This window comes from Pelobates fuscus, chromosome 7 (genome assembly GCF_036172605.1).
Source record: "Pelobates fuscus isolate aPelFus1 chromosome 7, aPelFus1.pri, whole genome shotgun sequence".
Lineage (NCBI taxonomy): Eukaryota > Metazoa > Chordata > Amphibia > Anura > Pelobatidae > Pelobates > Pelobates fuscus.
The window spans coordinates 48,392,048-48,416,974 of NC_086323.1; the positions used below are offsets into that span (position 1 = coordinate 48,392,048).

Consider the following 24,927-nt stretch of genomic DNA (forward strand, 5'->3'; position numbering starts at 1 on the left):
GAATACATAGGGATTAAGGAGAGAGAGACGGTAACTTGTTTTTCTTTGGTTTTTACTATATATATATATATATATATATATATATATATATATATATATATATATATATATATATATATATCTCAAACACTTTTTTCAGAATGTATGTTACAAATCATTTGGATATTTTTTTCTGTAGTGACGTATATAGAAAAGAGGAGAAGTCTCTCAGCCAACAACCATTGCTGAGCTCTATGTATTACACACACCCCCCTTGGTTCTTTTTACTTAATTTTAATGGAATGATGGGACCAACCATATCAGTACACAAACCCCCAAAAATGATGGATTACATTTTGTTTACCATAACATATAAGACGTCATTTACTTCAGCTAAAATCTCTGAAGAGATGTAAGTAAAGCTTTGGACATTTCATGAAATGTTTTAGGGTTGGGCAGCAATGAACACTGGGGTTGACATTATTGGCATTACAAAATGGTACTTGTCCATACAGAATTTTATAGCATGACAGGAGGCTTCATATTTGCTTAAGTCTCTCTTTACTAGAACTCCACAGCAGCACATTAACATAGAGAGATAAACACCAAAGACAAAAACATAAGGTATCTATATAAGGCTCCTCCTAAGCCACCATTTCCTCTTTCTTTGCTGCTCCGCAGAACAGTACAGGTCAGAGTACCACTGCCTCCTGGTTTTTCCTGGGTGGCTGTGGGTTTATTATATATATACCCCTTTTGTCTATACACACTTTACAGGCATATTTTTCTTTTGTTCCCTGACTTTCCTGTTTTGTGATTGATTTATCACCTTTTCCCTTTCTTTCTTGCTCTTCTTTGCAAATTCTTTCTTTCCAGTTTTATGGGAATCAGGATGCATTTCTGCTATGCTTTTTTTTTTCTTCCATGTGCCTGTTGCTTTGCGGTCGCCGTGCCGACCGTCGGGACCGCGGAGAAAGACTCCGGCGGTCCCTCATGCGCCGTGTACTGATTCCCGCTCGCCGGCTTCGTCCGCCAGGCGGGAATCCTCTACCTGCTTCCCTGTCCCTCCCACACCTCGCTCGCATTCTACCATACTCGGGCGGCGTGGGGAGGGTACAGGGAGCCTCACTGTTTCCGCAGGATGCGGCTTCCATGCGCCCTCTCCCCCGTGACCACGTGGCAGGGTCCGGGGGTACGCGGCTTGCTGATGTGACTGCCGCATGTGCGCCCTTCATTTAAGGGCGCAGGACTCTTTTGTTTTTGTATGTGCCACCATGATTCCGGATACTTTTTTGTACCACATTACTGACACCTTGTATGTTTGTGATTTACACCTTGTTTGTTATGTGCCTATATGAATCAGGATGCATTGCTGTGACACATTGCTGCCACCTTGTAGGATTTGGGATTTACACTTTTGTTTGTTATGTGCCGATATAAATCAAGATACATTTCTGTAACGAATTACTGCCACCTGGTATTCCTTGAGGTTTACACTTTTGTTTTTTCTGTGCCATGTTTCCCTGCTCAATTTTCCTAGGTACTTTATCGCCCAGGTGCGATTTGAAGTTTATTTCCAGGTGCAGCTTTTTTCCCCTGTCTCGCTACATGTAGCGGTACAATGCATATTGGCCTATAATACTACCGACTGCAGTACTCTCGGTGCAGGGAGTCTGTGCCCTTGTGGCTTACACTACGCATGCTGCCTGGGCTTACTTAGGATTGGTTAATGGGGTTGACTCAGCCCTTCATCCTTCTGAGGTAGATTAAATGAGTACCATTAAATTGGGTGATAGTAACAACCCTTAGATGTTGGGCTAAGGTAACATCCCCAGGACGTACTTGGAAACCAGAGTATTCTGAATGTACCTTTCCTGGTTAAATACTTTTGCACAGGACCCTGCTTGGTGACACTATCCCTCGAGGTTCTGGATGTCCTGAGGACCCTGGTACATCTTTCATCTACACCTCTGTGTCAAGATATGCCTGCCTGTCACCTCTAAGGATTTATGTTTTGCCTCCATACACCGCTGGGCCGGTGCTACCCGCGCCCAAATGCTGGCCAGCTGTGTCTGTGCCCTTATGATTGGCCTGCTTTGTCTGTGCCCCTTGATTGGCCAGCTTTGTCTGTGCCCCATGATTTGGCCTGCGTTGTCTGTGCCATTTTACGCATGCTACTGGCCTGGCGGCTCCACTCCTGGACCCCTGATTGTTGAGCCTGCATGCGCGTAATACTTGCCTCTGCCTACTATAGGGGTGCGGCCCCTAACGCCTGCTAGTGATACCTGTTCTCTATCTCCTTAGGTGTCACGTACCATCATCTTGGATACTATGGAGGCCTCTGCACGAGAGCAGAATTTGCAGGTTTTGATTAATGCGGCGGGGTCCGCCTCTGTGGAGACAGCCCTGGCTAGGGCCCTCCCTCAATCACAACCGGACAGAGGTGCGAGTGGAACCCCCCGCTTGGCAGACGACTCGGCTGAGTCAGACTCTCCTGGGAGAGAGCAGGCAAGTGCGCTAATGCGCTATTGGAAGGGCGAAGACCCTGAACCACGCTCCCGGTAGAGCAAGGCTCCGGCGAAGCGACATGGTTCGAGGTTATCAACCTCGCTGGCCTCGCGCCACCGTCTATCAGGCGCGGGAGGGAGGCCTCCTTGCCCCCCCCTACCATGGCCGTACTGGACGAGTGGCGGGCAAACCAATCCCCTTTAGTGGCAGAAGATGATTGGGACGAGGACCGTAGGGTTGGCACGGTTTTGGCGCTAGGAGGATGAAGACGCGCCGGGAACAGAGGCCCCCAAAGGTGGTGCCGGGAGACGACACCTTTTTTGAATACTACAGGTGACCTCTGTCTGACCCTCACTCTATCGGGCGCCCCAGGTCCTCATAATGGTCGCGGCCCGACCACTTAACACAATTCGTGCGCTCCTGGGTCCGTGGACCCCTGGAAAGGGAGGCCCGCAAGAAACTTCAGGCGGCATGCCCCTGGCCGTCCTGCCGGACAAGATGGCGGGGTCCCGGATTTTGACCCCCTGGCGGCCTCGTACTTGAATGGTACGGGTCGGGACCCCACGTAAGGGGTCGAGCGTCGCCTCCGCTCGACACAAGATGAACAGCTGGATAGGCTGGGCCCCTTTGTGCAGATTGTTGGCCCTGACGGACGTGGCCTACACGGATGGTACGAGCCTGGACCCGGCCGTCAGGCGGGATTGGGCGCTACGCCCCACCCATTTGCCTTCTAGGCAATGCTAATCTGCACCGAACGCAGGTAAAGGACTCTGTTTCATATGGACGCCAAGCTGTCGGAGCCAGGGTTCAAAGACTTGGGCCTCCTGGCCATAAGACCTACTGTTCGGGGAACCTTTCATTAGGGAGCTACGGAAACGCATCGATTTATTTGCTTCCCTGGATGAAGCACAGTCCTCTATAAAGAAGGTGTTTCGCTCACGGTTATCCCGGCTGGTCTTCGGACCCACAGATCTTGTGGCCCGTCCTTTTTTCCACCATACCAGCCCAGACCTCACTACACTCGAAAGGGCGGGTAGAGGTCGTGGAGACCGTGCCAGAGGACGAGCGAGATTTTCCTGCGGGTGAGTACAACTCCTGCCACTTTTTCTATTCCCCCTTTACTACGTACAGACAGATCGTTTCACTGCAGGGACGGGTGGCAGGAAGTGTCTTCAAATGCATGGGTCCATCAGACGGTATGGGATTATGTCATGCACTTCCACTCCCCACTGACGTAGGTTGGACCTCCAAGTGTCTCCATCATCGCGAGTGTTCAACGTTCCTTGATGTATTCGGAGGTTTGGACTCTGCTCGCCAATTCACATGCCTCCCGTTCGGCCTCAGCTCGGTCTTTGGTGCTTCACCAAGCTGCTGACGCTTGTGGTCGCCCGATTCTGGTCAGGGGCGTCCGTTTCCTGTTATTTCTGGATGATTCGCTAGTCCTCTGCGAAGATCCCTCCAGGCTTGGATTTCGAACGTGTCTCCTTATCTCCTTATTGGAGCTCCTGGGATTCATAGTTCATCTGAAGAAATCAGCTTTGGAACCTTCCCAGACGGTGGAGTTCTTGGGTGTCGTGGTCAATGCGATGGAATGCGTTCCCCGTCTGCCTTTGGCATTGATGGCAACCGCCCGGGAGGTGATGAGAAGGATATTACGACAAGTCCGGATTCTCCTTCAAATGTTTGCTCGCGTGGTGGGCCTCCTCTCAACCTCGATACAGGCGATATACCCGGGCCCACTACACTACAGGACCATACAACAGCTAAAGGCCCCTGTTCTACGCATGTGACCTTCTTCAGACCGGATGATTTTTCTGTTCCCGGACGTGAAGGCCGGACTGTGCTGGTGGCTTCTCCGCATGGCCGCATGGAACGGCAAGGCAATATTTGGACCAACCCAGGATTTCGTACTGGAATCGACTGTACGCCTTTGGGTTGGGGTGCCACATGCGTGACCGGGTCCACGAGCGGCCCGTGGTCGGACAAGGAATCGGAATTCCACTTCAATTGCCTGGATTGATTGCGAGTTCGTTGACAGTTCAGAGACTGGCAAGTCACCTGTCGGACTGTGGCGCCCTCCTTCGGAGGGACGAGGTCTCAGTGGTACAATATACCGACCGCTTGGGAGGCGCTCGATCTCGCACACTGGAGGTGACGAAGGAGATTTCCGGTTTCTGCTTCCAGCGCAACATCGCATTACAGACAGAGTTTCTACTGTGTGAATCGATCCTGACGGCGGATTCGTTCTCCTGACTTTGGAAGGATGCCCGCGACTGGGAACTCTTTCGACCCATCTTCATCGTGGCTCCCGGATCCAGCGTGCGCGGTGGTGGTCGCGTTTCGACAGGTGCGGTTGTTTCCTCAGGAAGCATAGGTGTTTCCTCCGCTCGCCTTTATCCCCCGGGTGTTACTTCTGGTTTGTGGTCGACGTGTGTCCTTAGTGTTGTTGACTCCGCTATGGTGAAATCGGTCGGGTTCACGGAGCTTCTGTTTTTTTCCTGTCGGGATCCTCTCCTCTTACCGTCCTCTCGAATACTCCCCTTGGACTCTTTCGGGAGTGCCGGCTATGTCAAGGCGTCGTCACTATCGGCCAGGGACCTTCTCTGGGACCCCTGAGCTCCCGGGACGAGGAGATGTTTACCTCTCAGCATGGATTTCATAGTTTCGTTGCTGCTTAGGACAGGATGCTGAACCCTTTTTTCCGGCCCGTGACCTACTTGCTGAGTGTCTTGTCCCTCCTTGATGATTTGGGACGGTTGTGCCGTCTGGTTCTTGTGATTAGTCATTTATTTAGACGGCGTGTGTTCCGTTTGGAGGTTTTTTCCCATCGGTCAGGACCCGCTGGTCTGCAGATTTCTACGTGGGATGAGGCTGGCACGTCCTCCGGCGCCTAAATACTCTTCCCTCTGGGAGGTAAGTACGGTTTTTAGCGTTTTTCTTCGAGATCCGGCCGGAGTTCCTTGATTTTTCCCTTCGCCAGCTTTCTACTGTGTTTGCCCTCTTGTTGTGTCTGGTTTCGTTCAGATGTGTTTCTGATGTCCATTCCTTCGCCCCTATCCAATCTCGATGGATGAGATGGTTATTGACACTGGCAGGGGTGTATGCGACTCTTGGAGTGCATTCGGTTAGCGGCGCTACTGCTTCCGTGTTTTCCTTGATGGGTGTTTCTCCTCGGGACGTTTTTGTATGTGGCGGTCCGGTCCCGTGAGGAGTTTTTTGCGCCAGTTTGTTTTGGACCGTCGGACTATGTTTCTTTTGCTTTGCTGTCGAAGCGTTAAAACAGCAAATATGAAGCCTCCTGTCATGCTATAAAATTGTAGATTTTACTAGCTTTAGTGTAACTATAATCTTAATTTTATTAATGACAGGAGGCAAATATTTCCCACCCAGTTTGGTTTCTCCCCTCCCTTGTTTTGGATGGATTGCATTGATTGTATTTCCGTTGATTTGTCTGATTATCTGGGCTAGGTTTGGTAGTCTGGGGTGATGTTGTGGGAAGTGCATGTTATATTGTATTGACGGTCATTAGTGATGGATTTCATGTCTTTATTCTATCAGTACTGGATCGTGGGATTTATGTTTTATCAGTACATTTCGTTCACTAATCAGTGTTTTCGACTCTGTTTATTTCGTTTCAGTTTAATGGTTCGACTTCAGTTCATAGAATCGGCTGTTTGGCAGGAGGAAGATCAAGTTCATCCATTATCCGAAGTTTTTCCAGATGGCATTCATTGTTATGTTGTAAATTTTCCATTATTTAGTTATTGTCATTGTTGTGTACGTTACGTTGTCGCAGCGTGAAAGAGGAAATGGTGGCTTAGGAGGAGCCTTATATAGATACCTTATGTTTTTGTCTTTGGTGTTTATCTCTCTATGTTAATGTGCTGCTGTGGAGTTCTAGTAAAGAGAGACTTAAGCAAATATGAAGCCTCCTGTCATTAATAAAATTAAGATTATAGTTACACTAAAGCTAGTATAATCTACAATTTTGATTTACTAAACACAAAATGCTTTGAAATACAGTAGGCTAAATTGGTTGCAGAAACCAGCAATTTGAATCTCTTACACTTTAGGTAATTTTTTTTCACACTGTTATTCCATGGTTGTGAGAGGGCCATTCCTTGATACGTAATTATTATAAATGTACTCTAGATAAGAGGCCTATACAAAACATGTAAAATAAATACAAAGAAAATAAACCTTGCCCTAAATCCCAGCAATATCATGTTAAACCATCTTTGAGGAAGAAACGGCTATAATATCTCTCAGAAAACATGAAATAAAATCATATACTGTAAGCAGGATGCTAGATAATTTTTATACATTCTTTGCTTTTGGCTTTTTTGTTATGTGCAAATTAAATCTTTAGGTTTTCATAGTAAGCTTCCAATATAATGAAAACCTTCCTGCCATCACAAAAAAAATACAAAAAAAACAGCCCCCCCCCCCCCCCCTACAAAAAAAAAAAGCAGGAACAGTGATTCATTGTAAAAGTGAAATGAAATTCCTTTTAGATTATGATCTAGAACTAGATTCAAACTGTGTTCACTTGAACATACAACATAAAAGCTTAGATGCTGTCTTTTACATCAAACTGCCTGCAGCTTCAAAGGCGAATGCCCTCATGGAGTTTATTACCGCAGAGATTTATTTTTCATTTGTACCTGTTTGAGTTTTAAGAAGAAGGTCTCGGTAAAGGTTTTCCTGCTGAAGTACCAAAACCGTTCGTTTGTGGGGTAGACGCGGGAAACAGTCTCCAATAGAAAACGAACCGGTTCCACCACTTCTGTGACCACCATATCTACTGCAACTGTCATGAAAACGCGTTTGTCTAGAAGATAGTAAGGAGGGATCTATAGTAATTATTATTAAAAAATCTTATTCACTTAACGACTCTCCTCAATTTTCACTCATCTTGTGAAGACGATTTGAAATTTATAAATCAGTCAAGCATGCCAAACACACTTCCAAAAAGGGAATATAAGAAATGACTTGAAACTAGACTGAAGCTCTGAATCCCAAGACAAAAAGAAAATGTAGTTAAGGTAAATGTAGTTTCACATTATTTTCACTGCTAAAGTTATTGGTCATTTTCTTGTCAAGCTATTCTTTGAACGAAAACAAGCAGTTTGGAGTATAAAATACGGCATACAGATTTTGAACGAATTGTTCTTCCTAATGTCAAAATAAAACAGTACCTCTGGGTGTTTCCTCGTTGAGCGCTTGAAAGGCTGGTGCATTAGGATTCCAAATTCCTGTTATCACATATGCTTTTCCATCATTGCTTCTCCCCATAGACTCCTACAATGAAGAAGAGTAAATATTTCTAAGCATAAAAAGGTTAATGAGCCTACAGAAAAGGGAAAAAAATAATTTGCAGTACAATCCAAGAATATGACTTGAGAGAGAAAGACACAGCATGTTCCAATGTAATGTTTTTGTAAATGTTACAGTTATGTTAAAGGAACACTATAAGGTCAGGAATTTTACAAATACTCCCGGCCCCTCTTGCCCCCCTTAAAAATAATGAAAATCGCAATGAGCACGCAGAATGGAAAGCATTGAGTAATGCTTTCCTATGGGCGGTTTGAATTTGCGCGCAGCTCTGGCCGCGCATGCGCTTTTCGGCTTCACTCGGTAGCTGACGTCGGAGAGGGAGGAGAGGTCACCAGCGCTGGATTAAGGTAAGTGGCTGAAGGGGTTCTAACCCCTTCAGCCCAGCAGGATAGGGGCCCTGAGGGTGGGGGGGGGGGGGGGACCTAAGGACAATATAGTGCCAGGAAAACGAGTTTGTTTTCCTGGCACTATAGTGGTCCTTTAAACTGTAGTTGTTCTGGTGACTATACAGTCCCTTTAAAGAACTGTGAACTGGCATGAAACTAGCATTTGTCACTGGCATAAAAATGTGGGCTACCTGGGTTAGCCATTGCTGGGCTACACAATAGAGTATTACGCTATTCATTTTGAATGTTGATTAATATTAAATACCCTTCCCTTCATATCATGAACATATATTGAAGGGGAAAAACTGGATGGTTATTACATTTCTAAAACTTTATAAGTTTGTACACACATGCTTAGAGCACAAAGTCAGCTTTAGTAAGTATTAAATGTTTATTAATGTATACATTATGTTGATAATTACATGGAATTTACATTATACGTGGACCATTAGCACCTTGAGTTCCAAACTCTATATGATCCCAGACACAGTATCACACTAATACTACCATCCTGAAATGGCATCAGCAGGGGCCCTTTAAAAAACGGTAATGGTTAAAGAGACATTTTAAGGTTTAAATATAAATATTATTAAAATGCTTAAGATCAATTCCCCAACATAAGTTAAAGGGACACTATAGTCACCAGAACAACTACAGCTTATTGAATTTGTTCTGGTGAGTAGAATCATAACCTTCAGGCTTTTTGCTGTAAGTACTGTCTTTTCAGAGAAAATGCAGTGTTTACATTATAGCCTAGTGATAACTTCACTGGTCACTCCTCAGATGGCTGCTATTGCTGCTTCCTATTTCAGTCTTGCCTAGTTTGAATCACAGCATTCAGTAACTCCTCCCTCTGCATGCAGACACTGAACTTTCTTGTAGAGATTCATTGATTTATTTCAGCTCTATGATGAGATGCTGATTATACAGGACTTGTGCAGGCTCTGCCCCTGGTCTGCCTCCTTCACAGTCTCAGCCAATCCTATGGGGAGGCATTCTGATTGGCTCAGAACAACACTTCTGATGATGTCCGCAGACAGCTCGCTATTCTGAGGCAGACAGCGCAGAGCCAGCAACTTCAGGCTTGAATACAAGTAAGATTTTACTATATTTAGGGAGGCAAGGGGTGACAGGGGGGCTAGATGGTGGTTTAAACACTATAGGGTCAGAAATATATGTTTGTGTTCCTGACCCTATAGTGCTCCTTTAATATGAACATGTGTTTTGAGTCAAGTCCTGCAAAGTAGGCTTACCTCATAGGCTGAGAGCTATAAGTTGATGTTCTCAGTCAACGAGCTAGCCCTGCATTAAAGGGTTTGGCTCAGAAGAGCCAATGCAAGTTCCACCTTAGGAACGTCTTGCTTTCCGGCAATGGTACTGGAGGCGTCACCTGGCAGAACCCAGAAAGGAAGTCAAACCTTTGGAAAATGGTTTGACTACTCACAATAGGGGCTACCAGGTCACTCCTGGCACCATAACCACTACAGTAAGCGGTATCATTTATGGTGCTCGGAGTGTTCCTTTAATTAACCTATGTCTATCTGTCTATTAAAGGGAAACTGGCACCATTTTTTTAATTATATGACTGTATATAAAAGCAGACATGTAATATAGCCTCAATGAGTATTGTTTTGTAATTCACAAAGGTTAATCACTCTTGCAGTGCATGTTCTGTCTTACTCTTGCTACATGTGCCCAGCAACCTTTACTTGAAAGCAAAACATATATTCATTCAGATCATGAACAACCTAAACATCTGAAAACACCCCAGAGTGCATGTGAGATAACTGGCTCCTGCACATGATGTCAGGATTAGTTAGGAAGCATACACACACTTTAATCAAATACAAGGCGCACGGACAGACAAGTATTGCTTACAAACCCATACATATATGTGTCCATATCAAAATGACACACAAAGAAGCTATAATACACAACATTTTTGGTTTAACTAGTAAAAAATAAAATTAAAAAAAACACAGTTTTCCTGAAAATAGCAAAATATGGACAAATTGCCATTACCATATCCAATAGATGCATGTCGCTGTTCTTAACATTTCTGCCAGGGCTGAGAAGCATTCCAAAGCATCTATAAACACAAACACAACACTCAATTACATGATAATAGTAAGATTTATTGCCAGCAATTTAGAATATGGAAACAAGCAAAATCCTGAAATTAAAAATATTAAAAAGACGGATATCCTAATTACAGAAGCAGTAGCATTTAGATAAATGATGGCAATGATTTCTATCTGCATTACAATACCAAGGAACGGTAGCAAAGTATTTCTGGGACTACCTCAATATATGTTTTACAGCTGTGTAGGATTCTATCAAAGACTGTTCCCCTTGCCCACCTTAGTACTCAATGTGGTTTATTTGCTAAACCAGGAATTGTGGAGAAAAGGAAATTACAAATTCTCCAACTCTCCAAGCTCTATTCTTTGCGAAAATGTGATATTCTCTTGTCAATTGTGCACAGTGCCCTGCTTCGAGAATAAACGCAAAATAATAATCACGTAAAATGTTAGAATAGGTTTTTACAACAAAATCATATATAGACAGATATAAATATATAGGAGGTACTGTGAGTATTTATTTTCTGCGTCTTGTATCTTTTCTGCTCCATGTGTCCAGTTTGTGCCTTTGTGTCCCCCACTCAATGTTTTGTGGTTTTGCTGTAGACTGACAAGCTAACCGTTATTTCAGCATGCTTTTCACTGTGCTCTTACCGGTAATAGGAAAATCATTTATCTGTCTAGCTCTTACCTATGGTATTTTATCTATTCTCAGAGCAATTTTTTTTATGCAGCATATGTTTGGTGATTTAATAGCGGAGGTACTATTAAATTCACATCTTTCAGCTATTTTGCGTTCGAGTCAGGAGGGGTGATGATATAATTGTTTTAAATATATATTTTTACAATTATTCTAATTTATTTTATTTTTTTTAAAACATGTTAAAAGCAAAACTGGCACAGGAGAAAAAACAAATTGAGAAAAAAGGCGTGAAGGTACTTAGTGGGAGTGAAATACGCCATCAGTGTCACATGTAAATAAAAGGGGGGGCTACGAATATAAACTGAACAAGATAACTGACAATTGGCATTTGTGATGAGCAACACTCTGTAGTCTAGAGTCTTTCAGCCCTATACACCTTCTGCCTAGGTTTACTATTGCAACAACTGGTTGAAGAAAAATTACACCATTTGTACAATTATAGATTGACTTTTACACCATGAAAATCATTGATTGTTGCTTTGTCTACAGCTGCACAGTAATAAGCTAACCTCTGAATACTACACTGTTGGTGATAGTATACGGCTAAAAGATGTAGAATACCAGCCAGCACTTTGGTAGATATTGTACTGATGTTGCGTCCTTTGAACCTATTTACCCAAGTGACCTGTAAAAGGGGGGAGAAAAGGAGACCCTGTAACCCCTCGCTCTGTGTCAGAGCTCTAGGAGTCCTTTCTTTACGTCACACAGGGCAAGTCGTCATGTATTTGTGCCAATCGAAAAAGAAGCTGAGACAAAGACATTTATTCTTATTGTGTGCGGAATGGAAGGACCCAAGAGAACAGATGGCATTGTCACCTTCTTCGATGAATGCCTAAGTCGCTAACAGTAAATGTATTGAAACAAAATGGGTTTGGAGAATATAAATCTCTGCAGTCAGAGCATCTGCAAATAATTAATGGCACTGTGTCAAAAATGAGAGCTAAATGTTCATGCCTTAAAAGTGCTAATGCTGAAAACTCATTCCATTTCGAATGTTCTGTTACAGGATCAACAACATAATGACTAAATGTTAAGATTCAGTAGAATAAAAGCTTAATCTAAATGGGGGGTAAATCAAAGCAAACCAATATAAAGTGGATTGTTTTTATTCAACATGCTTAACAATAAATAAATAGAATATCGATAGTAAGTTAGCTAAGAAGCCAATGCTTACAATAAAGAAAGCAGGCATTCCCTAGATTAATTCAAATTTAGAGACATTGGAACATAAATTGAATTTGATGGTTGATAAAAGCCAGTTAGGCCTGTCCAGCATGCAGATTTCACATCTAAAAGCAGAAGCAAAAGGTTTTATTTCCGACTATTTTCTTCTCAAGACAACCAAAAGGCATCCTGGAATCGTAAACTGTGTTTTTGCTACAGCTTCTGCTACAAAATTATTATTTAGTTTTATTTTTTTATATTTTTGCAGTGCATAAGGATATTACAAGCAGACACGATGTACCCCAATAGCAATCCTCAGGCTTATTGTCATACTATACATTTGGGGTAACTGAGAACACATGCACAATTTTATAATAGAGGTAAAGTGATTTAAGTAAAGAGTATGATGTAGAGGATAGGTAGCTAGGTTCAAGCATAGACACTCAGTAAAAGATGCTAGGAATAAACATGCTTGACAGGTCTAGTGGGTTTCATACATCAACATGAATATATTAGCCAGGCAAGGTCATAAAGTTAGGGATCGTTGGTGTAATAGACCCAAGGAGGCCCCTTTAAGCCTATGTAGTGAGAGGCAGTATCGGGTGGTCCAGGTGGTTTGAGTCGACAGTAGGGAAAATAATCCTGCCCTCTAAAGTATAGCATATCGGAGTGAGCTGCAAACTAGAGCAAGTGTCTCAACAGTGTTCATGAAGCTTAGCCAGGGTAAGTCCCTCTTCTAAGTTGCCGACCAGCCTACACCTTGTGTATGCAGAGTACAGACCTGCACCAACAGGCAGCAGCTTGGGTATGTCAGGCCATGTGGACACAAACACTAGGTGGCTAGTTGGTGGGAGGGTGGACTCGTGTGAGTCGGCATGAATACTTGCAGACTTACTTGCCCCCCCCCGCCACCCCCCACCCCCCCGGGTGATCCCGATCCCCAACTCGCGGCCAAACCCGGAGGCCGCTGTGAAGGCCTGAAGCCTGAATCCAAGATGGCGGAGGCCGCGAGTGCAAGCGCTGACTCACAGAGCCCAAAACAGGCCGCTGATACCTGCTGGCAAGAAAACACCACGGGGCCCCAAACAGACGCTTACCATCAGTGGCAGAAGGGTGAAGAGGAGGGGAGACGCACAGCACAAGACGGCGCAACAAACACCGCTACCGGCGCCATGCAACAAGCTACCTACCTTCAAACTGCTCTGGAGGGGCCCTCACGCTGAGCTCCAGTTCCAAGCATACAGAATGGGCGTAGGATGACCATCGAGACCTACCGCAAAGACTAGCCAAGCTCTCCAGTGCACGGAAGCAGGCTCAGACCACTTCGCCCGCAGATGACTTCCTTAACCCATATTATAGTCAATTTTATCGCCTGAGCGTCAACAGTCTCCCGCAGACCACCAGCAGGCGCCGACAGTTTCACACCAGCAGGCACCAGATAAGAGAGACATTATCTCGAGCCCAGAGGGCTCTCATCATTCTCCTAATGTACAGTTAACTCAGTTACAACGGTCAGGTTAGCCAGCATGAATAAGAAGACAAGAAATACCAAGGTCTGGGGAGTAGATTGTCTTAGCCACTTCTCCAGGCGTAAAGTCACTGCATAGCACTGTTTCAAAATGATTGCCTCACTGCGGCTCCAGCCTACAGTGATTCACAAGCCTGAGATTAGCTTGCCTAGTTCTACTAAGCGACACAAAAAATATACGTTACTGTGGGGTATTGGGCTAATGAACCAAGCATGTTAGACTCCGGTCTTCTACTTAATATAACTTGTGAAGCAACTATATATGCCAAGTCAAGTTACCCTAATCTATGTGCATGCGTCTCTTGTTATAGATACTCGTATTTACTAAACTTGCGACTCTCTAAGCAATACCTTAACCTAAAAAATGTGCAGCTTTAATCCTGTGTCACAGTTTGTCGGTTTTGAAAAGTCTGTAAATGCTGTTGTGGCACTGCAGATATGCTTGTACCTTCTTTTGCACGATAAAAATAAAGAATAAAAAAAAAAAACAAAAAAAAAACAATTATAGCATGAGTTATACTGGGCACTGCAAATGTTTAAAAACTATATTTCCCATGATGCTTAGCCAGTCTCATAAAACATGTAGTTTAAAAACACATTGGGAGTTGATTTATGCTCATTTTCTCCCAGGAGGAATATGTGAGTAAATTGTGGCCGGGAAGCATCCCCCGGTACACCTGACTTGCCTCCACCTCTATGCATGCACCTCTGCAGGACTAGCCAGTAAGTTGAAGGTGAGCTCCTGCTGTGCTCTCTCCTGCTGGCACAACTGCAATTCCATCTCTGTTTGAGCTGCAGCAGCTGTTCTAAAGGTATAGGACTTCCTCAAAAGTCAAGTTATGTGTGTGTGTGTGTGTGTGTGTGTGTGGGGTGGGGGGGGGGGGAGGGGGTGGCTTGCTGCAATGACAACATCATTGACCCTCTTTAGCTGCACTGCAGGTGGGTGCAGACACAAAGTGTCATGTGATCCTTTGATGTTAGTCCCATTCACTGTGCTGGCTGACTGGGATAGGTAGCAGGCAGCGGGCTCCAAGGTATTAACTAAATGGCCAATTGTGGGCAGCTGCTTGGGACCTTAAAAAGAGACTGTAGGCATCCAGACCACTTCAGCTCATTGAAGTGGTCTGGATGTAAGTCCCTTTTGCACCAGAGAAACTTCCATGGTTACATTGCAGCTGTAGGTCTGCCCACAGCAGCTGTCTACCGACAGCCACTAGAGGGCTACCTGAATCGAAACGGACCTTTGGTCCAGTATCTGACGCTGGACGTCCTCATGCTCTGCATGAGCATTAGCACCTGCTCGTCACGGGACGTCAGGATAAGGCAAGTAAATAAAAGGGGTGCGAGGGATGGAGGAGGCAGAGAAAGCAATAGTGCCAGGAATACAGCTTTATATTCCTGTAAGACATTGATGTGACAAAATAAAACTCATGTACTTAACCTAACCTAATAAAAGGACTATTTGGAGTATTTTTGCTTGGCCATTTTATCACCAATTAAAGTAGAATTTAGCAGTACATTTGCTTTTTTCTTTCATATATATTGACATTTAATGGTGCCTTTCACAGGCCTTATGTGCCCTACTACTTCAAACCCCACAGATTTTTAATGTCACATATCCTGACTACAGCAATACCCCACATGTATACCCTTGGCAGATTTGTGGATAAATTATAGGGTCAGACGCATCTTGGATAACTTATAGTGTCACTCCATGAATAGCTTGCTTCACGGAGAAGCTATTCATGGAGTGACACTATAACTAACACCATACTGATCAGAGTCAAATCTAACCCTGAACCTAGCCAACCATAAAGAATTCTACAAACCAATGGTTTAGTAGATTGGCCCCCAGCTGACTGATCACTGTGACTGCCTCCCAGGGTTATCAGACTTTGTGCAAGCCAATCAATCATTATTAGTGGACTGCTTCAATGCTGAAGCAGCCCAGTAACATGTCAGTGACAGTTGATCCCAGCACACCCTGCAGTAGCGGTTGTGAATGAGAGCATAGGACTGCTGTGACTGGCTCGTTCCATTCCAGTGACAGCCCTTGTAGAACTATATTTCTCCACTGTGTGTCAATCATATTTAATGATTTAATGCTTAACAAGAATCCCCCGTAACCCACCCCCTCTGTGCTGCTTGGGCTAATGACCCTGAGCAGCAATGTGCGGCTATGAATGGCTAAGAGTGTCAGCTAACTGGATTCAGCCGATCACAATGCCATCGCAGGTATGAATTGGCATGGCTAGAAGGAATTGAATAATCACTGCTTTAGCCACACCTCCAGTGGGGGCATAGTTATGGGAAGAAAGGGACCCTCATTCCTTGTTAAACTACTTTAAACTACTTTAACACTGAATGGAGAGACAGTGCCAGGGGAGTCGAGGCACTATAACCAATTCAAAGAGATCATATGGTTATCGAGTGTCCTTTTTACATTAGTCGCCATCATGCGACTCTGGCAATATGAAGTAGGACCTGGTGTTCCTTATGATCAAAGGGTTGGATTGCTTTTATCCCTATCCCATCATTAATTGAAAGCAGTAACACAATACAGATACACATTATTGGCATGTAGCAATTAAAGACAGTTCAGACACTGATTTGTAAGCTATCCTACAATGTAGCCACAATCTTTAGTAGTTTGTTTCTATTTGCATCTTGATTACTGTGATTTCATAGAATTTTCTGTATGGCCGTATTCATCAGCGGTTTGAACATCCCCTAGTGACCTTGAAGATCCCTACACTCTTCTCAACTATTTTTGTGGTATTTACTGACTGACACAGTTTCAGTGTCAAATTTCAAGGTACAAGAACTCCAAACATTACTGTAGCCCCTGATCCTGAATTAAAGCGTGCCATTTGAGTTGTGTGCATGTCAACTGAGGCAGCCAGACATGATTTTAAGGTAATTATTTGTTATTATATATTTGCTGGCAATAACTCCAGCAAAGTATATTAAATAAAACTTTGCTAATCTTTAAGAGACCCTGACAACTACATTGTTGTATGGATGACATCCCTTTAAAAGAGAATTAACATAAAATGACAGTGACCAAGAAACTAGACATAATGTATGTCACCTGAAACAGACATTTATTGTAACTTATTCACAATATGATGCAGATGGTTTCAAAAACATTTACATTCTGGTTTTTGTACCCTTGTTTTGAGCAAGAGCAAGGGTAAAGTATGAGGCATTGTAATGTCAACAAATGGTGATATCTGACAAACAATGTATATAGTGGAAACCGTTTTTTTAAATTCAAGATAAAAGCAGATCAGTACAGAGCTAGAGTTGTGAACATGAGAAAAATGGATGCATTTGTACTGGAATGAGATGCTAAGAGAGAAATAGAGCAATAAAGTAACTGTTTCATCAGAGAGTGAGACCCTCAGGAGACCCTCTATTTAGTAAAGAAATAAATGTCCCACATGCAGATAGACATGCCGGCTGCTCAATGGGTGATAACCCCAGATACAGCTCTAGGGCACAGCACCAAAGAGAGAGCGTCCCTGAAATCGGCTGATGCCTGCTGTGTTTCTCATTCTAGAAAGAGTTTCCCGCCCTTCACACAGCCTTGCTTCGCAGGCCCCCAGGTATGCTGCCTGACTCGGCTCTCAGCAAGACCGGTATCGGCTGTGTTTCCACCGCTGCCCATGAGGACTCGGATAATCCATTCAGGATTATCAGTGATCAGGTCAGTGATTGTGTCACCTCTCTATCTCTTCCCCTGCATAGGCAACAACAGCATTTTATTACAATTAAAATGCTATAGGATGTTATCTCAAACCATTTCAGGTAATATATAATATATATATATATATACTGTTGATCTCATCAAAGAACATGGCATGTGATTTCATCTTTATCACTTACCTCTAGTAGAGCAGTCATTTCACGTATCAGGGGCTTACAAAAAAAACCCATAACTGTTCCAGGTCTATTACTAAGGCTAATACACTGGTAGGAGACAGTTCAAGGCCATCAGACCCATGTGAGCAAGCTATGTGAGCTGCGATTGACATTGGCAATCAAAACCTGCGTCAGTGGCCCCCGTTTTAGCAACAGAAACACTTTAAATGCTGAAAGCATCCCAGGTAGTCAGTACTCCTACATGCCACGTTTTCTTGGTTCTCTGCATTTTAAAGAAGAGGGTTTAGCAGGAGCTTTTAAATTGACATAGTTCAATTACAAGTAGCAATTGGATGTGCTGGATGAAAAATAAAGCACCTGCTGTTTGTAAAATGCATTTAACATTGATTAAATGCAGCTTTTTAATGAAAAATGACAATCCTTGTTTCAGCCGTTCACATACAAAAGACAAGGACCAACGATATGTTCTCTTTTTTTGGGGGGGGGGGGGGGGGGGAGGGGAGGTATTAGGCACAAATAAGTCAGTTGTTGTGTTACATAACCTAAAAAGCTTGTGCCCACAAAGGTAGATACATGTGTGGGTGCCAGATAAATTGGAATATCTTACAACAGGATAATTTGTGATATACCTCTAGAATCAGCACTTTAATATTTAAAATACATAATATTATAACCATAAACGCGTTTCGCCAATACGGCGTTATCAATATGGGAAAAAAGAACCTGATACCTAGCAGAAAGAGCATTAAATAACAAGTGACTATTTTTTTAATACATATTTATCCACTTTTTACCTGCCATTTTAATCATCACTCTGGACTCCAAGTAATCCTAGGTGGGGATAATACCACCAGCGCTATCAAAAGAGAGCAGCTGTTCTGCTCCCCCCTTGCGAGTACCCATTTTATTTCTTTATTTTACAATCAGCTTTTTATCCAGTGTGCACTATTGGTTGTTTCTTTCTACCCGAGTGCCTATTGTATCAAGAACGGAGGAAATTTCCCACAGACGGAGGATACCCACTGTATATCCCATAAGCGGGGATTATACCGCTGAACGCCCTTTCCACCTGAGCTGGTTTTAGCTCTCTCAAATGTGAGTTTACATTCACAAGTTTTATATATTTTATTCACTTATATTTTAACTTACTACACTATCCGGCTTCCTGTATATACCCTTTTGTCTCCTATATTTGAGTGGATCTACAAGGAAGAATCAAACAAGGACATTTATTGCAGACTGAATACTGCCGTACTAGACGACTGCACGGGACACTCTTAGATAAGACTTTCTCCCTTTTATCCATCTCTTTTATTTGGACTATAATTTTTTGACTGTTGTTAGGCGCAGCTTTTATTGTTTTTTCTTTTTGTTATATCTCCCTTAAGGGTTTTAGAGGGATTCCCTTATCAAGTTGCTGCCTACTGTGTTATCCAGCGCTCACTCATTGTTTTGTGTTTTGTCCCATAACACCATTCTACCCGAAAGGGAAAGAACCCACAACATCCGCCGCAGCGAAGACCTGAGGACCATCCCTGCTGTTGTAGATCCTCTACGCCAAGTTATTATGGACTGCAAGTTAGCTAGACGTGGCCCATCTAACATCATACCCCCACCCTCACAAGAGCTGTGACTTATCCATTACAAGCCCCCATGCTACGACCCATACAGGGGCGAATTCCCCCCCCCCCCCCCCCCCGCCACCGACACACGAGCTTAGCAAAATTAGAAGGCTGGAGGTGTAACTCTAGTCCTAATACATACCTGCTATTTGAAGCACAGTCTTGTGGCCCTATTATATATAACCCCCATCTAACAAGCAGGATAACTACTAGGTTAGATACTCAACTTCATTACATTAATAACCCATTACAGTTTGTTTTTTTTCGTTAGTCCAGCGACGATCAGCCTACAATAGAGAGACAATAGAGTATGATCCTTAGACTTAAAAAACAACAAAACTGTGCATAAGTATAATAAGCCAAATATACCCCACGAATCCTGTTTTTTCTTCTCTGTTTGAAATGTATATTGTAGAATACCTGCAGAAATGTCTCTCTGTGCTCATTTGCATGTCAGACTGGGAATTCTGGGATAGTTGGGGAAACATGATTTCTCAGGATTTCTGTGCTTAAGGTAGACCTCACAAAGTGAGTGAGAGAGAGTGAGTGTGAGAGACAAAGAATGTGTGTTTGTGTATGTATGTACAAATTCAGTCATGGTAAGTATGTCATGGACATTCTGGGATATATATCATAACTTAATTGCATATCCTATATTACTTACCAGGCCACTACACATTCATTAGGGTTGATTTTTTACCAGGGCTAAATTTTCACTTGCCAATGGCTACTGGAAAATATGAGCCGTGATAGATTATATGTATGTACACATACATACACAAAAAGAGCACTACACGAGACCAAGGTTTTTGCATCATCCACTACAATAGACAGGAAGTGCTTTCTGCTTTTTTCTTTTTTAACCATAGACTCAAGGATAAAATGGCAAAACATTCAGGTCCACTTTTAGCACCATACTCTCGTTTCGTGATTTGAAGCAGTCTCCTCATACAGAGCTCCAAAACTCTGGAATAACCTACCATAAAACATCTGATCTTCCAAAAGCCTGCAACTTCGGAAAATAACTTTTTCTATATCTCCAATCAGACCAAAACAGTAGCAAGAAACACTTTGAGTATTTTATGTAAAAAGGATCTTATGAAATATTCACCAGTTTTCCATCAAACAATTTCAGTTTCTGTTGTCACCTAGAGACAGCTGTAGTTATCAGACTGCTTTATGCAGACTGCAATACTTAGTCTGTGAAAGCTCCTGTGGTCTCACATATAGAGATGTCACCTTAGGGGGTCTTTACAAAAATGTGCAAAGACCCCAAAGGTGACAGAGCATATTTCATGCATATATTTTTTTTGTTTATGTCAAATATGTAACTGTGTAAGAAAATGTTATTCTGTCCCAAATTACACTTTGAAAAGAGGGACATTTCTAGTAAATCACATACCACTTTCAAAATAAAAATATAAACTAAAGTTGTTCACAGCAGTAGAAAAATGGATAGAACAAACGGACTTACAATAATTATTATCTATTATAAAGCTCAGCTTATTTTAGTGACTGTTCTATAGTCTTTGGCTGTGTGTGTGATCTGCATTAAAGCTCAGTGCTTGTGTGATTCAAACAATTCTCTAGACAAGATCACCACCTGCTGGAATCCAATCATATCAAACACACTCCAAACAGGACACTGGAATAGAACACAATCGATGTAATGTCTTGTTTCTGGTTTATGGAATGAGTGTTTCACTTTTTATTTCTAGAAAACAAAGCAGAGTGGAATTGTCAACATTCCCAACTATAAGATAATTTATATCATATCAGGGCTGCCCTCAGCATTGCAATGTACAGAGACAGCCTGCTACGCACCACTTGGAACCCCGGACAGTGCTGAACACCTCACAATCTCCTCTCCCTCCTGAACATCGGCATAGGTGAGCAACGGGATGAAGAAGAGGAGGAAGATCACTCTGATGAATGTGTATTTATAGAATGACACAGAATCACTGTCCTAGTCATATTTGCATAAAGAGGCTAAAAACTGGGCTGCTCCATTCCCATTGTATGTTTTATCAACAAAATGATGATCAAAACGTCTGGGAAACTAACAGTTTGCTAATGTTTATTTGGCATTCATATTGGTTTAGCATATCTTTACACATGGTTGGTAGGAAGGCAATCAATGACATGCGCAAAGTGAAGTTTGTGACAAAAGCACAACCAAGACAGATTTTAATCCACAGAGACAGACTCTATGGTAAACCATAGTTTATAATATAGTATATTTTAATGTGATGTCCATCATTTGCCATCTGCCTTTTGTGGGACTCCATTTTCCATAGTTCTTAGCATTGTTGTACCCCTCCTCCAATAGCTGGATGGCCTCTGAATTAGACTAAAGATAATCACTCAAAGCAAATCAGTCTACTTATTGTAATGCTCCAGACAATCTGTAACAGACCTATTAAAGAAAGAATTTGTTTAAAAAAAAGGCCATGTGTAAAAAAAGCTTTGAAATTATATTTAGTTTAAGCTTAATGAAGCAGTTTTGGTGTATAGATCATGCCCCTGCAGTATCACTTGCTCTGCTCAATTCTCTGCCATTTAGGAGTTAAATCACTGTTTATGCAGCCCTAGTCACACAAACCTGCATGCGACTTACACGGTCTTCCTAAACACTTCCTGCAAAGAGTCATCTAATGTTTACACTTCCTTTATTGCAAATTCTGTTTACCGTATATACTCGAGTATAAGTCATTTTTTGTGCTGAAAAACCCCAACTCGACTTATACTCGAGTCAATGTCTGTATTATGGCAATTTACATTGCCATAATACAGACAGGGGGCTGTCGGGGCTGCAGAGAGTGTTTACTTACCTCTCCTGCAGCTCCTGTCAGCTCACTCCTCCTCCGCGCCGGTCAGCTCCCTCTGCAAGTCTCAATGTAAGTCTCGCGAGAGCCGCGCTATGACGGCTCTCGCGAGACTTACACTGGGAGCTGACAGAGGGAGCTGACCGGACCGGCGCGGAGGAGAAAGGAGCTGATAGGAGCTGCAGGAGAGGTAAGCGCTCTCTGCCAGCCCCCCTCCACTAAACTGCCAATGCCACTGGACCACCAGGGAGTAAAGACGAAAAAAAAATATTAATAAAATAAAATAATATTAAAAATAATAATAATAAAAAAATAACATAAAAAAATTAAAATAATAATTAAAAAAAATAATCATAAAAATGCCCACCCCTCACCAAGGCTCTGCAACACACACACAAACACACACTGCACTCATACACACACACTGCATTCATTATATACACCCACTGTAAATAAATATTCAATTAATATAATTTTTTTTTAGGATCTAATTTTATTTAGAAATTTACCAGTAGCTGCTGCATTTCCCACCCTAGTCTTATACTCGAGTCAATAAGTTTTCCCAGTTTTGGGGGGAAAATTAGGGGCCTCGGCTTATATTCGGGTCGGCTTATACTCCAGTATATCCGGTAATTTAAAATGTATGCTCTCCTGCTCTATTAATTGCTTACTAAACCCGCAGAAGCCTCCTGTGTGTGATTAAAGTTCAAATAAAGAGCAGGAGATAAAAACGTTTAAAGTAAGTAACATCTGATTGAAAATTAAAACATTTTGCAGGCTGTGTCAGTCACGGTCAGTGGAGGTCTAGCTAGAGCTGCATAAACAGAAACACAAGTGATTTAACTCCTAAATGACATAATTGAGCAGTGGAACTTCAGGGGCATAATCTATACACAAACACTGCTTTATTACGCTAAAGTGGTTATGGTAACTATAGTGTACCTTTAATGAGAATACTAATTTGCTTTAGTAATGATATACGAAAGTACAATAAGTATAGTAAAGCCTGCCACTCAGAGGTCACCGTTCAATTATGATGGCTCACATAATGAAAAAGAATAGTCCATTGCTATGAAATTTCTAGGAACAATAAAAATAGTGGAATATTTTTTTGCAGACATCTAACTTGTCATAGGATCTTTCATAGAGGGGTATGTTGCAACTCCAGGCAAGAGGGGATCATAGTGGCACAAACACCAATCCTCCCCCTCCGGTTAAAATCAAAAACGTAGACGAGGGTTGCTACCAGGCCGACCGAGTACCCAGCACTAGTGCCACCTTGCACTTCTCCCATCACATTACCGGTGAACCCTGAAAGGCCCAACCATGGGTTTGAGGAGGGATGGGTGCCGCAAGGTGGGCATAAAGATAGGGAAGCCCCTTAATCCTCACCACACAACCTAACGGTGGCGACACGAACATTATAGAGGCCCATGACCAACGCATGACGGGGACACGGCACACCCACAACAGCCCGAGGATGACTGTGACTAGGGGAACCTAGAATACTCATACCTACTTCATGATTCATGACACCTAGATCTGTGGTCCCCATGTGACAGTTGGCTTCTGGTAACTAGCGACCTCTCGTGGCCGCCACCTAGGTGAGCTCCATGTAAGCATCCACATGGTATAGGCTAAAAGCTCGCAAATTACCCGGGCACTCGGACGAATGCTGTTCGTACACATGTTCACAACCCAGAATTATAGGTGCTCCACCATTGGGGTTCAACCATTCACTATAGCACTCACCAACCCTACTAATACCCGCAAGGAAATCCCACACTAAGTTATCACTTAACGTAAGGATTTAGCTGCAGCGCACCTATATATAAGGAACCTGGGCCTAGCGTAAAGTCTAACCCTCATCACTCGCTTGCAAGGTGCAGAAGGGAGAGCCCCCTAGCTTCTCATTTTCTCTCACCTTAACCCCCCTGTAATCTCCTAATACTTGCCTATTGCCAATAACAAAGCTTACAATATAACTATCCAACTAGCCTACCTTGTGGCACAGATGGCATAACACAACTAGCTATCTCTCTTATGTGTTGCCCTTTACAATATTGCTGCGAAATACTCACTAGCACTACTCATCTCAAAATACTAAGTGGCTCACAGTCACTCAGAGATACCGTACTGTACATTGTATCTTACCTCCCTTATATGGATCTTTGTTGCCTTCCTATTCCCACTCTGTATCCCGCCTAACTTTATGCCTAAATGACTCAATATGTGATTAATCTGCATAACAGATCCATAGTTTGTATTTTCGACTCAGGCTTACTGCCAAAAATTATCTTATTTCGCTCTTAAAACAAAAAAAATTAGGCATCACAACTGTGGAAATGTAACCTACTCTTGTTGTTTGATGTATCAAACCCATACTGTTACTCATTCGTACGTTTCCCCCCGATTTCTCTTCTGTACCCCATATTAAATGCCTTTAATAAAAGAAAGATTGCCAAAAAAAATAAATAAATCAAAAACGTGTGTTCTTCAGCTTGTACTAGAGCTCTATTGATTCTTTGACAGCCATTATCTTCATGGAAGTTGTAGCTATACCACAAATGTTGAACTTCCCTTTGACCTTGTTCTATACAAAGATTACAATGGTTGTTGGAACAGTAAACATCTATGCTTGTGTAGGTTTCAATGAATTGTAAACCTTTTGGACTGCAGACGGCATCGTTGCATCTTAAATGCTGTTTACAATACTACATATGCCTTACCGAATCTCCAAGTGTCATGTATAATTCAATGTGATAACTGTTCCACTCTATTTGTATGCAACTTTATTCTGTACCGTACATTTGGGACCTGCGAGTCCTCACCGACGAATATGTATGCGTACTTATGCCTTTAACCTCATGTTACACCAATAAAACAGATTTACAAAAAAAAAAAAATTG

The 24,927-nt window shown here is 42.7% G+C and overlaps 1 protein-coding gene across 1 annotated transcript in view; it reads right to left on the bottom strand.

The window, feature by feature from the left end:
- Positions 1-24,927, bottom strand: part of RABGAP1L (RAB GTPase activating protein 1 like) — a 342,839-nt gene that overhangs the window by 266,635 nt on the left and 51,277 nt on the right. Inside the window, exons 8-10 of the mRNA XM_063428176.1 lie at positions 10,233-10,299; positions 7,686-7,788; positions 7,152-7,318 (exon numbers count right to left, since the gene is read on the bottom strand). Coding sequence (XP_063284246.1) covers positions 7,152-7,318; positions 7,686-7,788; positions 10,233-10,299 — 337 coding nt within the window. The remainder of the gene's footprint in view (positions 1-7,151; positions 7,319-7,685; positions 7,789-10,232; positions 10,300-24,927) is intronic.